This window comes from Hesperophylax consimilis, chromosome 3 (assembly GCF_061612785.1).
Source record: "Hesperophylax consimilis isolate HC1 chromosome 3, BYU_Hcon_1.0, whole genome shotgun sequence".
NCBI classification, from domain to species: Eukaryota; Metazoa; Arthropoda; class Insecta; order Trichoptera; family Limnephilidae; genus Hesperophylax; species Hesperophylax consimilis.
Genome location: NC_142838.1, coordinates 26301970 through 26318427, shown reverse-complemented (window position 1 = coordinate 26318427; position 16458 = coordinate 26301970). Strand labels below are relative to the sequence as shown.

At 33.0% G+C, this 16458-nt stretch overlaps 1 protein-coding gene across 1 annotated transcript in view; it reads left to right on the top strand.

The window, feature by feature from the left end:
* The window catches only part of LOC149425172 (uncharacterized), a 238260-nt gene that overhangs the window by 195578 nt on the left and 26224 nt on the right, over window positions 1–16458 (top strand). The window contains exon 3 of the mRNA XM_089650999.1: window positions 6478–6679. Within this exon, the coding sequence (XP_089507125.1) occupies window positions 6478–6679 (202 nt within the window). The remainder of the gene's footprint in view (window positions 1–6477; window positions 6680–16458) is intronic.

Genomic DNA, 16458 nt, shown 5'->3' with positions numbered 1-16458 from the left:
TGTTCCCTTTCCTAAAAAGACCTGTAACACAGCACCCCAAAGATGACATAGGTCCAAAGCGAAATTATTTTTATTGGGCTTACTGTGTGGTTTTAAGGCGATGCACCACGTCGTGTAATATTTTAAATTGAGCCGCTATCAATAACAACCCTTACGTAGATGGCGATAAGGTTTAAATTCCCGCTTAACACCATCCGCCTGTTTTGATTTATGCAAGAAAAAAACATGGCCAGAAAGTGCCTTTTATTTTATTTTGTGGATGTTCAGGCATAAATATTTAATTATTTTCGATCATTTTATAAATAACATAATTTTTCACACTATACAATAAAATCATAACCGAAAATGGGTTCGTAAGTAGGAGATTTTGAACTTTAAAGCAGTTTTTATAGACCTTTACATTATTTTTTCTGGGCTTATAAAAAGTCCTATCTAAAAAATACTCGATTATTTTAAAGGCCAAGATGTATTCTACTCGCAGTATTTAATTAAAGCATCTGAAACATTTCCAGGCTACCAAATTTTCAAACCAAAAACACATGATTTTGCATTACTACGTATGGCATCGCCTTAATGAAAAAATATTGTTTGGTACTAGCAGAACTACGGCATCCTTAATTTGGGTACGTTATGTGACTAAAGGGAAGCAGATTGAATAGAAAGGTTGAGAAGTTCCCTGCTATTCAGATCTGGTCACCAAGCACGGCTAAAGCCATTTCAAGCGAATTTCGTTTCTGAATGGCGGTCTTTCTCTTGAAAGATTATCTACCACTATACAGGGTGTATCGGCACGTACCCGACAAACTTTAACCAGCTATTCCTTAGCACATTTGGAGTAAAAAATGTTATGGGCACTTTGCTGTCCGGTAACATTTTTTTTAATAAAAAAATTACTATTCATATTTTTACCACATGCCACCAATGTTTTATCCTTTGTCAAAGTTTGAAAACCCATCTGGCAATATTTTGTTCGAGTTTCGTTGAATAATGTACGTACGTACCTACGTTGGCGCGCTTTTACAATCACAACGAAATGGCACGGCACCAGTCGTCTCATTTTTAACTATTATTATTTAGTGTGTACGAAAGAGCGAGGACACTTTTTGACACACTCGCTAATAACAGCTGTTGAACACGAGATTCAATGCAGATGACAGTGACGGAGTGTGGATTTTTTTATTTGTTTTTTGTTTTTAATGGAAAAAAAATGTTACCGGACAGCAAAGCGCCCATAACATTTTTTACTCCAAATGTGCTGAGGAATAGCTGGTTAAAGTTTGTCGGGTACTTGCCGATACACCCTGTATTAATCGTTTCTTAATTTATTTAATGTTACTATCGCCGAAGAGTCCCAACTGGCCGGAATTTCCAATTTGATGAATTTCCAATTTGAGGTATGTTGTGAGGTTGAAGGAAGTTGATTGGAACGATAACAACTAAAGATGAAGGTTTTATCTCCGTTCCCTTTCCAGAAATGGGATGTAAAAGATACACTATCTCTAAGGCGTGGATATCTGGCCCGACTACACAAAATATCAATATTTTGATGACAGCTAGATATCCATTGATGTCTATGGATCGTAGATTCAATTACATCCATCTACAAAAAAACGAATTCTTGTAATATTTTGAAACATAACAAAAAACGAATATATATTTTATAGTATTTATATTAAATAGGATCATATTGGTATCAATAACTTATTTAGTTAGGCGTAAACTATTATGTAGATAGTGCACAATGTTGTATTGATGTAAAATGCGTAATGTTTTTAAAGTCAAACTTTCACGGGTGTTATAACACCAAAGTGCCTGAAAATATTATACATCGTGTTTGTGTGCGTTATTTTGACACCCACGCTTGTTATTATGAAATTTCTCTGATGAAATAGACAATACAAATATTATAACAAATGAAGCCATTATTCATGGAGCGAATCTCTTTCGAAATAATGGGACCGTCTGCTACGTTAAATTTATTATACATTCAATGATATGTGCTTTTGAAGTTAAACGTGTTTGATAAAAGAAAAATGTGTGTATCACGTCTTAAAATTACTACTTAGGTATGTGCCTAGCAAAAATCACGCTTTTTTCCCGCAGGGGTAGTCAAAATTATGTAAAGCCCAACACTCCTTCGTCCCGAGTTTTTGATTAATTCGAACCGTTGATTGATTTGATAATTTTAATTCATTTGATTTGATAATTTTAATTCATTTGATTTGATAATTTTAATTCATTTGATTTGATAATTTTAATTCATTTATTTACTGATTTGATTCAACACTTCAATTAATTCATTTACTCACTTGATTCAATGAATCGTTTGATACAATTAACTCATTTACTGATTTGATTCAACGACTCAATTGATTCCATAATTCATTTGAGTCAATGATTAATTATACAGACTATTCTTCCTTCAAGTAGTAAGAAACGAAAAAAGAAAGGTAACAGTATGAAATTTGATTAAACTTCCGTAGAATTTTATTAAAATTAAATGTATCCAATCCACATTGGATATACAGTAAGTATATCCAATCCAAATGCATTAATCGTGTTCGTGTTTATACGTGAGTATTACCAAAAGTTGATCGAATGAATTGTTATCGACGTAGAGTATATCTGCAGAGTTTCAAATCGATTAAATGTTTGGAAGTGGGATAGTTTCCAATTCCAAGATTTCACTTCAATATTTTTTTTTACTCTTTCCAGAAATGAAAATCGATATTCAAATAGATGTATTTAAAAAAGGTATTAAATGGAATTAAACCTTTGATACTCCTACAAGAAGTTTTCCTGATAATATTATATTCAAATTCTGTTGAACAGAAAGCAACATTTTATTGGATACAATGTGATTTTGCCTAGTGAAGCATGTCAAATATATATATAAGAAAAATATAACTGTATATACGTGAAAACGTGTAGAATTTTTTGTGGATACGTATTTGATAGCATATCTGACACAATGAAGGTTTTATTCGATTCGTAAATTATTGTTACAATCATTTAATGTGAAAATCGGAGCCTTAAATTCGTTCGTGGCGTCATCCGGAATGTGGAAAGTTGAGAAAGAACATTGTGTACTTTGATACTCGCCCACACTTGTTGAAAACATGATCTAATCTGAAAAACTGTAATCTGATAAATAATATACGGAACAAAGGTATATTTATTTAAGCTTTCATCTCCTTTTTCCACTCTTTAATTCACACATTAAATATATCTACTAAATATCTGGATTTAAAAAAATATATTAAATGAGTATCACTTTTTTATAATGATTACTTATCTCTTTCTGGAGCCAGTGGTACTATGGTATCCTCCTATGTATGTTGTGAGGCTGAAGGGAATGCGATGGGGTAGAGGAAGATCGAGAATTTAGTCTGGCAACTAAACAAGACTAAATATAATGTTTAAGAAATGTTTCTATTCTAAATTGTAGAATTTTTTGAGGGCAACACTTGAGTATTTACAACTTATGAAAATGTTTCAAACAAATAAAAATTGAATATTATTTGTGAACAGCGAATTCTTCACAGATCACTTCCAATTTTGAAAAAGGAATTTTTTAAATTAAAATATTATATTATATTTTAGGTACTTTATTACAATCATATTCAATTTTAAAAATGACACCTTCAGCTTTGCCCAAGTTCAATAGCTCATTGAACCAGAGTTACGCAGGCACACACTAAACTGAAATTAGTAATTTTGACGATTGAATGTTATTTGTGTGTGAAATAACAATAAATAAAATTTATTTGTGCACCGCGGGTTTCAAACCCACGACTTCTGGATTCATAGCCGGGGGTTCCACGGTCAATGGTCACCGCTTTAATTCTTAATAGAACCTCTCCGCATTTTCGCTCCTTGCATAGACACCATAATAATTAATGGTGGAATTAAAATTTGATTCATATGTATTTCAATTGGAAATCAAAACATGACTACTATTATTAAAATGAAATCTAAATTCCATATTGGGTGACTCATTTCCCGCATTCATTTCATCGTTTACCACTTCCAAGCTTCAAAAGCAAAAAAAATCAAAAGTCGTAAAGCTTTCACTAAATGTATATAATCAATAATCAAACACTCGTATTATCTTTGATCTAGTATTTCCTCAAGAAAGATTTCCTTCCCAAAATGACATCATTCCTTCGTATCCGATTCATATCAGCGAATTCAATAAACGGTCGAGTCGAGTATATTAGTATTATTGTGGCATTGTCTAGATGTCTAGCCTTAACCCTGTGAACGCCGAGATTTTTTGACGATGTATCCCAGAAATGCTGCTGTTAATATACTGGTATCTACATATTTCAGAATTCTATAAAAAGTGTAACAAGTGTTAAAAAGCGGCGAGGTCTTTATTACCTACTGTAGTTTCTTAGAAATATGTAAGTTTGCCGCCTGTCTTTAAGTACGGTGAATTGTGGTCATGTTGATTTTCTTTAATTTTATAATTTGAATACCACAAAAGAGTCCTATTTGCTCGGAGTCAGGGGTACTATTGAATCGCCAAATGGGGTATGTTGTGATGCTGGAGGGATTAGTGAGGGGAAAACTGACAGGGAAGAGAAAAGTGGGATAAACACGCGCACTCATTAAGCTCAAATCAACAAAACATATTGCATAATATGTTGATAGTCCCAGAGAAAAATATTATTATTATAAATTATGTAAAAGCTAAATCTAAAAGCTCTACGATACATGTAAAATGATTATGAATAAAATCAAATACAACATGTCAAATATATTATTTATATACTTCCAATATTTGCTCAAACAACGATCGTTGTTGACAATTCTCTATTAGTACAATAACGACGATAAATCGTTTACTGTCATTCAGAGGGTTAAAAGAACCAAAAGAAAGTTATGACGTATTCTCTTTTAACGCAGGATTAATTCATTTGTTATCGAAACTGTGATTGTTGAGAACGGATAAGAAATTTGATTAATGAACTCCATATTCAGATGAATGGATTACAAATAGAAGAAATAAATAAATGCATTCAACAAATAAAGCCCCGTAAATCAATACTATCCACAATACATCGAGATGATGATGAAACGATATCCGCAAGAAGGCCTACGCCTACAAATTGTATGTAATGATAAAACATTCGATAGTATCTTATGTTGTGCTAATGATGGTTCTTTATCAAATAAAAATCTCAAGTCCACATACGTCAAAAATTTTCAAGTGAATCAGTTGTCATGATAACAAATAATTAATATTGCTACTTGGTTTCGTCCGAGTTTAAAACCAATATTTTAAATCCTTTGTCTATTGAATAGGTTCTTAGAACGAAATATAGAATTAGCGATATATGGTCTTGTCTTGTTTTTTTACAAATAAATTGATTTTTCACAGCTAAATAGCTTACAAGGAAAATGATATTACATGCTCACAACGGCACTTAATTTAAGTGAAATGGGGCGCAATTTATCCATTCTGGAGAGGTAGACAAATAAGGCATCCAAAATAATAATCTGTTTATGGTGTATACTTTGGATACATCGCTTGCAAAACTGAGAACTCAAACCTGAAGAAATTCTTAGTTATTGGTCTCTGGCAAAGTGGAAGGCATCACAAGCTCTCAGAAGGCGGTGTTCGCGGTTCTCCATACATATGCGAAAGCTTGGTTCACCAGCAAATTTGGCAATGAATGAGTAAAAATAATGTCTACGATAATGTTTCAATGTGGAAATAAATGACAACCAGATAAAACAGAACGGTGAAAAAAAAATAACTTCAAAATATATGTTAGGTGAGGTTCGTTTGTTATTCTTCTTCACGTCTTCTTTGTTACTGTTCTGTTTTGCTATGGAACCTGTTACCATCATACATAGAATGCCGAAAAAGTCCTCACTCGTTTTCGAAGCCACAAACTTTGTTTGTAAATAAAAGGAATTGCTATAGTAACACAATTATTTCGATTTCTTGAGGGGTGTTAAAGAGATCCATGGTTTGTCAACGTGTATTCTGCTTCTGTTTACTTCACAAATTTAAAAATCATAATAAAATAAGACACTATTTGCAAAAATGAGATCATTTTCACGCCTTTTAATTCTTCATGACTTAAGCCATGTTTAGGGTCAATTTGGGAGGCGGTTTTGGTTACTGTCGCCGCGGGAACCATTTATTGGATAACCAACACCGCTGCCATAGTCCATCCCAAATGGTTCGCTCGTTTGGTGACTTAGAAGGGGTGCCCGGGTTCATCGGGTGAGGTGTGATCAGGATGCGCTTACCCACCAGCTGCGTTGCGTGTCAGATCGGTAGAGGCCGGTTTGGATAGATTTATATGCCTTGACACACTGATTCCAAGATTACTACCCACCCCTCATACATGTTTCTCTACCAGAACATCCTCTCCATCGTTCCTTTTAAAAAAAACCTCCACACAGCATCAGCACAGTAAAAATATTTCTACTTACTGACTTTGTTGTGTTTCTTTCCAGGGCACCCACCCCGATTCGTTGTACCGCGTGGCGCAGCTCACGGGCCCCGAGAGCGGAGAGCACGGGGGCGACGGCGGTCACGGAGGGCGCTGGACCTCAGGCTCCTCGCGTGTTCGGGGCCCCCTGCGCCTGCTTCGCTGGCCCCTGGCCCTAGCGGCCGTCTGCGTAACCTTGGCGCTGCTCGTCTACTTCCTCATGCCGGGTAACATATTCAAATTTATTTTAATGCCATATTTGATACAGACGACTGTAGAGAACGTCGATTCTAGGACCGGTGTGCAGAAATATCTCTCGCGTTGACCATTTGGGTACACAACGATTGGCTCTATACAAATCGCAAGTGCTTCCCCATTGTTGAGTTTGGCAGCCACCTAGTGTGAAATCTCATGAAACGGGAAATATTTATTTTATTGGATGTAGCCTTATCTTAACGATTGAAGTCCTTAGAACATAAGCAATATGTTGTGTTAATGCTATCACAGTGTAAGGAACATCGTAGAACACACAATGATATTATACATTATCAGCCCCAAAGATATTTCCAATATTTTTGATCAGCCGAATACAGTGGGAGTCACGCCAAACGCCTTCCCAAAATGTATGCCACATGTGTACGTATCTACCTGCTGGTTGTTTTTACGACTCTTTCTTGTTTTAATGATTGCCGGCTTTTGTTTTTCAACCTCCCTACAAGATTTTCTCTAAGCGAACGCCAAAGTCTTTTTTGTTTAATCAAATTATTAATATTACTTTATGTAGTAACTCTCTTTATTTTGTAAACCATATAAGCTATATCGTGACCTTTAAAAGTAAACAACACGCACTAAATGTACAGTACGTAGGTACTTATTTTTCACCAAAGATCATTATTAATTTAACGATGTAATAATCAGAGGTCAAAATTGGAAACAATAATATCGTGTAATAATTGTGTTATTATAAATAATATGTTATGATTAATGAACCATTCACTAGATTGTTATATTTGTTGTTTATTTTATTACCCTTTGTTTTTGCTAGAGATAATGTTTTGTTGATACTAGAAAAGACGTTGGTTTTTCTATATTCCAAACCAAAAAAAAGTGCAAACAACCGATGTAAATCTATTTAATTTATTATTAATATCCATCTGAAATACGACTGAATTTTATTATGTAGGTACTTACCTTAAGCATTCTATATCTGGGGTTCACAATACTGCTTGTTGAGAGGTCACCTTCAAACCAATTGCTGACCCTGTACTAATCGCAAATTACGTAGTTACTTACAGTAAGCATTCTTTATCTGGGGATCACAATACTCCTTGTTTAGAGGTCACCTTCAAACCAACTGCCGACCCTGTACAAATTAAGCCCCACTGTTGAATTCACCAGCCATCTCTGGTTTGAAACCCTGAAGAACTCTTAACTTTGTGCAGAAATCGGCCGCCCGTTTGATAATTCTCCATATTTCAATGGAAAATGCTCCGAAGAACTAGCGTTGATCCCTTCGACACCGATGTATAGTCGGGAGACACGACAAACGCCCGCCCAACATTTGTACACTCTTGAGTCGTTCCTTACTTTCATGACATAATATTTTTCGACAGCATTTAAATCGCTGTTATTTTAAATACCTTCCTATCACTCTATTAAAAGACATTGTTCCGTTTTAACGACATTCATTATTTACCACTGTTTTAATTAAACAATCTACTTCTAACATGGCAGTACATTGTTTTAAAAATAAGTAACCAAATACTCTTATCTTTGGTCTCACTCTGTAGATAACTTTTCTAGAAGGGATAGATATATTATAAACGATAAAATTTATATTTTATTTTATTTTTAAATCTTTTTTTTATGTCTTCAGAACAAACGTGAGAAAGGAAGAGAAAGGTGGTGTTTGCATGCCGACCGACGAAATTTAATAAAATAATGGAATTACAAAATAGATTTTTTTAAAACACACTTAAACTGACAGAGGATGGATGAAAGTAGACTGAATGCCGTAGACATGAGATCTCTGAGGCGTACGTCTGGTAAAACCATCTACTTATACCGTGTTGAAAAGTGGAAATCGGGAAATTTAAAATGCAAGGCTGATATAAGCGTAATGAATAAGATTAAGACCACACTACATGGCCATTTAAGTATAAAACAACCTTCCACGTAGCATCAAACAAATAACCGACATACTCAAATTTAAATCATCACAAAAAATATTTCTTTTGAAAAAATTTCACTACACTTTAGATGAATACCTTAGACAAATTAAATACCTCCGTTTTTTTTATTTTTTTTTATTTACATACATTTGTTAACATATAATTGTTGGGTTATGTAATATAATGTGTATTTGTTGGGTTAGCTGGAAGAAATAGGATATATAACCTAGAAGATATGCCCTTTGTACTCTGTATTTTTTGTGCAATAAATGTTTTTTGAATATGAATTTGAAGAAATTGACGCTTTGATGGTTTGAGTATTCGGAGCGGATGAACGAAGAGAGGGGTTTAAGGAGAATATGTAGAAGGTGATGGTGGAAGGAGTCAGGGACCCTCGAGGAAGACATGGCACAATCAATTGAAATAAAATAATTTAGTTGAACCATGTCAAGAGTAATAATAACAGAATGCGAATAATGCCAGGACAGAGTCGTGTGGTGGTCCATAATATGTGCCTATCTCTGCGTGAATAAGCTAGTTAGTTTTAATGAACTATAAACACGAGTTACATTATATAATTTATTTAATAAATTTTTATATTTAGCAGTATTTTACCCCTTAAATTGTACTCCTCTGTCATCGCAATAATCACTGCAATCATGCCACCAGTTATTTATCAGAACCGGAATAACTCCAAATATCTAGACAAACTGTTAACTGGTTCATTGAATAGAACTAGTTAATGCAAAGCAAACAACATAATAGAATTGAAAGAAGGTATCAAAAGAATTTACTTTCAGAAGAGATGAAAATAATAAGCACTTCATTAGAAAGCAAATAAATTGACAATTCAGAACAATAAGTTTACTCATCAAAAAGAAAATTAAGTGTCGAATCAAATTCTTCTGAAGAGAAAAAATAACTGCTATGAAGAACCACCGCGGATTAAAACTTAGTGAAGCGCAAGTATTAAACAAATCTACGTGAATAGTTTAAGTAAAAACAAAACAAAATAATATTTTTTGCAATCAGAAGGAAGTGGAAAATAGTCTCAGCAACTCATATGACCACCTGTAAGGCAAACGTAATAACGCATAAGAGTGTCATAAAAATAACAGCAATAACCCCTCAGGCCTCTGGCATGTTCTGTCAAAAGGTCGGAGTTTTTCCGCTCTGCAATAAAATCCAAATAAATGGAATAAATTTTTCTCAAATTGCGGCCCAAGCCTTTGGTTTCATAGAAATACATTTTAATACTTCGGTGGTTTACTTCTAATCCTATATGTGAATATAAAGCTTGGTGTTTTCTCTTTATAACACCTTTTATATCATATATAAATTCCTGTAATTAAGACACAGCGATTTCTGAAACATAAGGCTTTTGCTAAAAATACCTATGAACAAAACACAAGCACGTGATTCCACAGCTCCTGGTAGCGGGACTCTTATGTGATGTACCAAAGAAAGTATACTATACGGATGTTATTTTGCAGTTTCCAATGTTTTCAACAAACATCATGTAACATTCCATAAATATGCTTGCACAAATCTTACATACGTAAGTATTCTTAATTTTAAGTGCATTATTAGTACTTGGGTTATGTAATTGAAATGCTTCTTATTTTAGCTGCAAGAGAATAGACAATACTTTCATTAAAATGCAAAATCAAAATATTAATTTCAATTAGGTACTAAATAACCTCCGAGTACAAAAAATAAATTATAAATTACAAAATGTTCTATTCATTTTTTCTGCAATTCATTTTATGATTTGTCAAATTAATACTATCGCAAATTACGGTCTTTGGCAAAGTGAAAAAGGGAAAATAAACATACGTTCATAATTATTTATATTTGACTTCCGGTTAGCAATTTACATTATTTGGGATGTTAATTCATCCTTGATTTACTTTTGAACGATCAATAATTTGTTACGCATTAACGTTTTAAAATTATTTATCTAAGTACTTTAATGAGGATATTATGCAACTGGCTTTCAATTTTTTTAGAAACACTTTATTTTACTTATGTAATGCGAATAAGTGGATTTAAAAATGACTATGGAAACTTGATGCCACTTGTAAAAGTTAGCATAAAACTACAATTGCAAAAAAAAGCGATTTCTTTTTTCTTGTTAGCACCGCATGGTGAAATAACTTAACTTTTATAAGACTCTTGGCTCGCCACTGACTGTCAAAATCAATTTGTTCAAAAACACAAAGAAAAAATCTCTTACAATTGCTGCTATTCTGATACTACTTTCATCCGCCGACCAATACCTGTTCAGAGTATTCAGTACGTTAGTCTGAAAGGTGTAGTTTCCCTTTGTATGCCGCCGGTTTGTTAGGACAGCATCTCTTGTTCCTGTCACTCTGACAGAATAGCATCACGTAACACCGATAAGGTAACATTAACTAGAGGTAACATCGGCTACTGCGAGGCAGCGTAGCGTGGCAATACGCTAATGGACGCCCAATTAATGTGATTGAGGACTTGATCTTAGATTGTGGATTGTGAGTAATGATGAAGGATTGGAGAAAGGGTTAAAGAAAGAAAGAGGGATACGAAATAATAGTAAGCGGCGAGAAGCAAGTTTTCAAGTTGTTAGAGGTTTAGCACTTATGTGGAAAGTGGCGTGTTAATTTTGAGAGTGTTAAGTGGAAAACCTTTCGTTTTTTAAAATGGTGAAAAATACTTTTTTTTAAATGTGAATACCGGACGAAAGTACCAGGACTACGAGTATCAAAGTAATAATGTCAATTTACAATACGAGTAGGACTACCAAAAAAATAGTGTCAATTTACTATACGAGTAGGACTATCAAAGAAATTATATCAATTTCCTATACGAGTAGGACTAGCAAAGAAATTATGCCAATCTTCAAAAAAATTATGTCAATTTACTATACGAGTAGGACTATCAAAGAAATTATGTCAATTTACTATACGAGTAGGACTATCAAAGAAATTATGTCAATTTACTATACGAGTAGGACTATCAAAGAAATTATGTCAATTTACTATACGAGTAGGACTATCAAAGAAATTATGTCAATTTACTATACGAGTAGGACTATCAAAGAAATTATATCAATTTCCTATACGAGTAGGACTAGCAAAGAAATTATGCCAATCTTCAAAAAAATTATGTCAATATACTATTCGAGAAGGTATATCAAAGAAATTATGTCACGTACATGTACGACTATCAAAGAAATTGTGAGAATTTACCATCCAACTTTTCAAATTTCTTTCTTTCAGAATCCTCCAACAAAGGTATTCAGTTCTAGTTTAACGATTACATGTTTCGAAGATTTGTCGCTTTATTGAAATAAGTTAAATTTATAATTTAAAATTTAGCCTGATGGTTTCGTAATAGTAGGAACTAGACATTAAGTATGCTTTCAAGTTGTTAACGCTTTCTCGGTTGATGGGTTGCTTCCGAAAAAAGATCAAATGACGACTCACAAATAATTATCTTGAAGAGTGTCTTTTCGATTGAAGCCTTTGATAAGATATTTTAATTTCCCGTCCCGATCATTTTACTAACGACGACACTGAATAGATAAACTAATAGAAGTGCGTTATGGGCGTGAACAGTGCTCCCGCGGTAAGGTAAATTTTCCCTTACTTCGGGTGAATTGACAAAAAAAATGTCGAAATTCTTTTTTTACCAGAGGATCAATTTCATGGAGAATTTTGTCTGCTCAAAATTTATTAATTTATAGTCTGGAAAAATTACTCGTATGAATGAATTGACAGATTCCTAACAAACTATCAGTAAAAGGCGAATGTGTTATGAGGCTGTTGGAACACGAGTTTATAAAAATTATAATATTTTCGCTTTTCATCATTATCAGGATAAGTGCAGCTGCATGAACACGTGTTTCGATATAGTATGAATATACTAACATTTTATCGGGGAATGGCATGCCATCACGTTTTTAACAGGATTTAAAAAAAATGAGAAATACTCATTTATCTCCGTGTGGGTTCTTGGAGTCAAAAGATCTAATGAAGTTACATTGGCAATCTCTGTTTTCTTTCCAATCGGTACGGAGCACACTTCTAGGTATTATCTGTTCAGTGTACCCACTTCTGAATCGACTGCGATTGCAAAATAATAAGGTAAAAGTTAAAGTGCCGAACTGATAGATTCAATTTATATTCAAATTTAATTAATAGATCTGTTTTGTATGGAAGCTGAGTGTTCATTATTGATTGTGCTTTGTGACACACAAATAAAGCAGTTTTTGCAACAGACCACTTATCGAATTTTTTCATATTCACGAATGTTAATTATTGTTCTAAATTAGTTTTCACTCAAACAAAAAGCTATTTTAAAGTTTTTGTATAGCTTTTATTAAAAAAAAATTCTGAATTAAAAATATTATATTTTCATAGGTAGGTACCTACTTAAAGTACTGAAGATATATATAGAAAATAAATCTGATGAAAAATGTATTGTAGGTAGGGAGGTAATTTATCGATTTATTAAAATCAGTACCAATTTTGAAAATGACAATTAAATTCAAAGCTAACCTCAGTTCTATAGTTCATTGAATCCGAGTAACAGACACACAACAGAAATTAGTAAACCATCCATTATGAATAGGTTACAGATGTTTTATTTATGAATTAAAGCTCGCAATCTCGTTCCTCGCGGCATCAAATACCTGACTGACCTAAACAGGCAGTAAATCTCCTCCAGGGTAAGCAGTAAGCAGTAATTTATTTGGCAGAAAGCTGCCTATTTGCCATCAGTCATTCTCCTCTCACGACAACCTCCTCACGAAACGGTGGGTCGTTAAAGCTTCTAGCTTTTATTTATTACGGTGATCTGCCGTAAATAAGTTTAATGCCAACTTTTAAATTTTAATATGCTTTTTACGACCATATAAAACGCAGAAAATATTCTGTGAATCCCTGTCATGAAGTGTGACAAAAATTACGTAACGGTTTTAGTGAGAAAGTTATTTCTTTCAATTTTACTAAATGGGTTACGTGTTTTTTTTGTTCTGTAGGATTCTGAAGATTTTAAAAATATTTTATAAGGTATTCAGTATTTTCTGAATCTGTAAAAAAATAATATTATCAAAATATTGTGTTTTAAATACCTACGAAACTGGAGCATTTTTAATACATTGTAGTCATATTTAGTCCAAGTTACATTTGTCATTTTTTAATATCAGATGTGAACTGTCAAAAGACATTTTAACATCGATAAATATTATTTTAAACATGGATTTGGTCCAGGGGCATACGAGCAACTTTAGTTGCAGGCAACAGTTGCGTCGCTGCATTAAAATCATTACGATGTATTATGGATGACATATAGGACGTAGGTGCGCAGAGGAGGCGACGCGACACTAGGGAGACTTTTTTCGATTTTATATGTATGGATTTTTAAAATGTCGCAAACAGCTGTTGCCGCAACTAAAATTCAAAATTGTAGACAAAAAAAACATATTTAAAGATTGGTTTATAATTCGGAAAGATAAATTTTATTGCGTATGGAAAATTGTCAGTACTTAAATTTCAGACGTAAATTTTAAAGGCCGACCTAATTTTTAAATAGGAAAAAAATACCATAGCACTGTAGGTTATAACTTCAGTGTCAGTGGCGTCACGAGATAAAAAAACAAGGATTTATCAATTATTAAAAAGTATTTATTTTTCATGTATTTCGGTATTTCTGCATGGCCAGTGAAAAACATATTCACAACAAAGATATATTATATAGCTATATCTGTGATTCACAAGTAGATTTCTAAGGCAATTAAAAATGCACGCGAGTTGCTCATGACCAATGCTTACGGGTGTCATTTTTTGCCGATTCGCTTTGTCTACCTTCCGTCAAGAATTTTGTATTAATTCTAATGACACTAATGAATTAGAATGACATTGGTGAATCCAAACCGCATTAATAATACCGTTTGGCCGTTTCTAAAATGTCTGGTTTCGGGTTTCGCCCGGTCCCGGACACCGCTGATTTATTATCGACTCATATTGTTAATTGGATAATTAGTAAGAGATATGTGTCCCGTTAATTGCTTTATGATATCATTAATTTTAAAAATTTAGGTTATAATAAAGTTATATAGAATACCCGGTAGTTAATTTATCGTTTGTAATCATTATGTTATGATCAATTTCGTGCCGAAAACACGTTTCCATGGCATCAAATATTTAAGCACAAAAAATTGATTTACTTTTTGCAATCGAAAATTATATATTTTTTTACATATTCTACGTGGGTTTTGGGTCTTTTCAATAAAAAAATTCATTTGACTTCACTGACTTTTATATTACAATGGAACTATCACATGATGATTTTAAATATCTACTCTAAAAAAAGGCCTGATCCCTCCGGACCGATTTGAATGAATCTGTGATTGATGATTGCTCTGTGGTTGGTAATGGAATAAGAAAGATTCCAGGAAGCACATAGTATTTATCAAAAAACTTTGATTTTACCTTGTGAGCTTGAGCAGAACCCTTCTTTACTTTACTTTATTATTAATTGTTTCATATCCACTTGACAACAATTTTTCTACTGAAACATAAACTTTTGTTTAAGGAGTTGAATGTAATTTGTGAGCTTACTTATATTATCGAGATTTGGGTTAGTTGGTAGGCACTTATTCTAGTAAGAGGTAATAATTTTTCAAGGTAAATATATTTTACTTTTGACTTCGTGAATGAGTTAGTGTTAAATGTTACCAAATAAAATTAAAAAAGGTCTATATTATAGCCTCGTACACTCACATTTAAACTATTTGGTTGAAATCTGGGGAAATACATGTGAAACATATATAAACGAACTACAGGTAACACAAAACAAAGTAATCAAAAAACTATTTCACTTCAAACCTAGAACATCAACAAAAAAATTACATATTGAAACAAAACTACTAAAATTAAAAAAATATATGAATATAATACATGTCTCCTTATTTACAAAATAAATAATAAACTCATACATACAAATACAGAACTCATTAAAACGTCCCAAGTACACACACACTTTACACGGCAACACGATAAAATACATTTAAACACCATATATACTCATTATGGCAAGCAATCCATTGGTTACGAGAGAAGCAACATATATAATTGCCTCCCAGACGAAATTAAAAATGAAAAAAGTATAGGTACATTTAAAAAAAAATTGTTCAGTTTTATGCTCAATCAACAAAACAATGAAAGTGAATAATATCGGTGTGTAATATATTTATGTGTAATATATATGTTATTTCTAGTTAAATAAGTGAAAATGTAATTTTCTTTTATCTAGAATAAAAAAAAACGAGAACTTCTTTCTCATATATTTTTTCCTTCGAAGAGATTAATTTGCGTACCTGCTTACACACTACACAGCCGGAGCGGTCGATTAACGGTGGGTTCCAATGGAAATGGACGGATTATACGCGGGTTAAGTGCTTTGTCATGGCTGATGAAAACTGATGTCACCAAATTACGTAAGACCTTTCAACCCCTAGGCCTCAGAAAAACACCTGAATTTGATTATCTGCTCAAGAAAGAATTTCGAAGATATCTGAAAATGTTTGTTTTACTTCACCAGATGTAAGGAAAAATTGTGCTTAATTCGTGCACACGGACACGCCAACAAAACAATTTTTTCCGTTTATCTCGCCTCAGTGTTTAAAATTGCTGTAAACTTAGGAAAGGTTCGTTTAATGAATTTTTAATTTGCTTTTTCCTTAAACAAGGATATCATTTTTTTAAATTTATTTTTATATTTTACTAAGGAAAGTTGTATAAAAGTATTGCATTTCTGATTCGAATTAAAACAATCAATTTTGAATAATA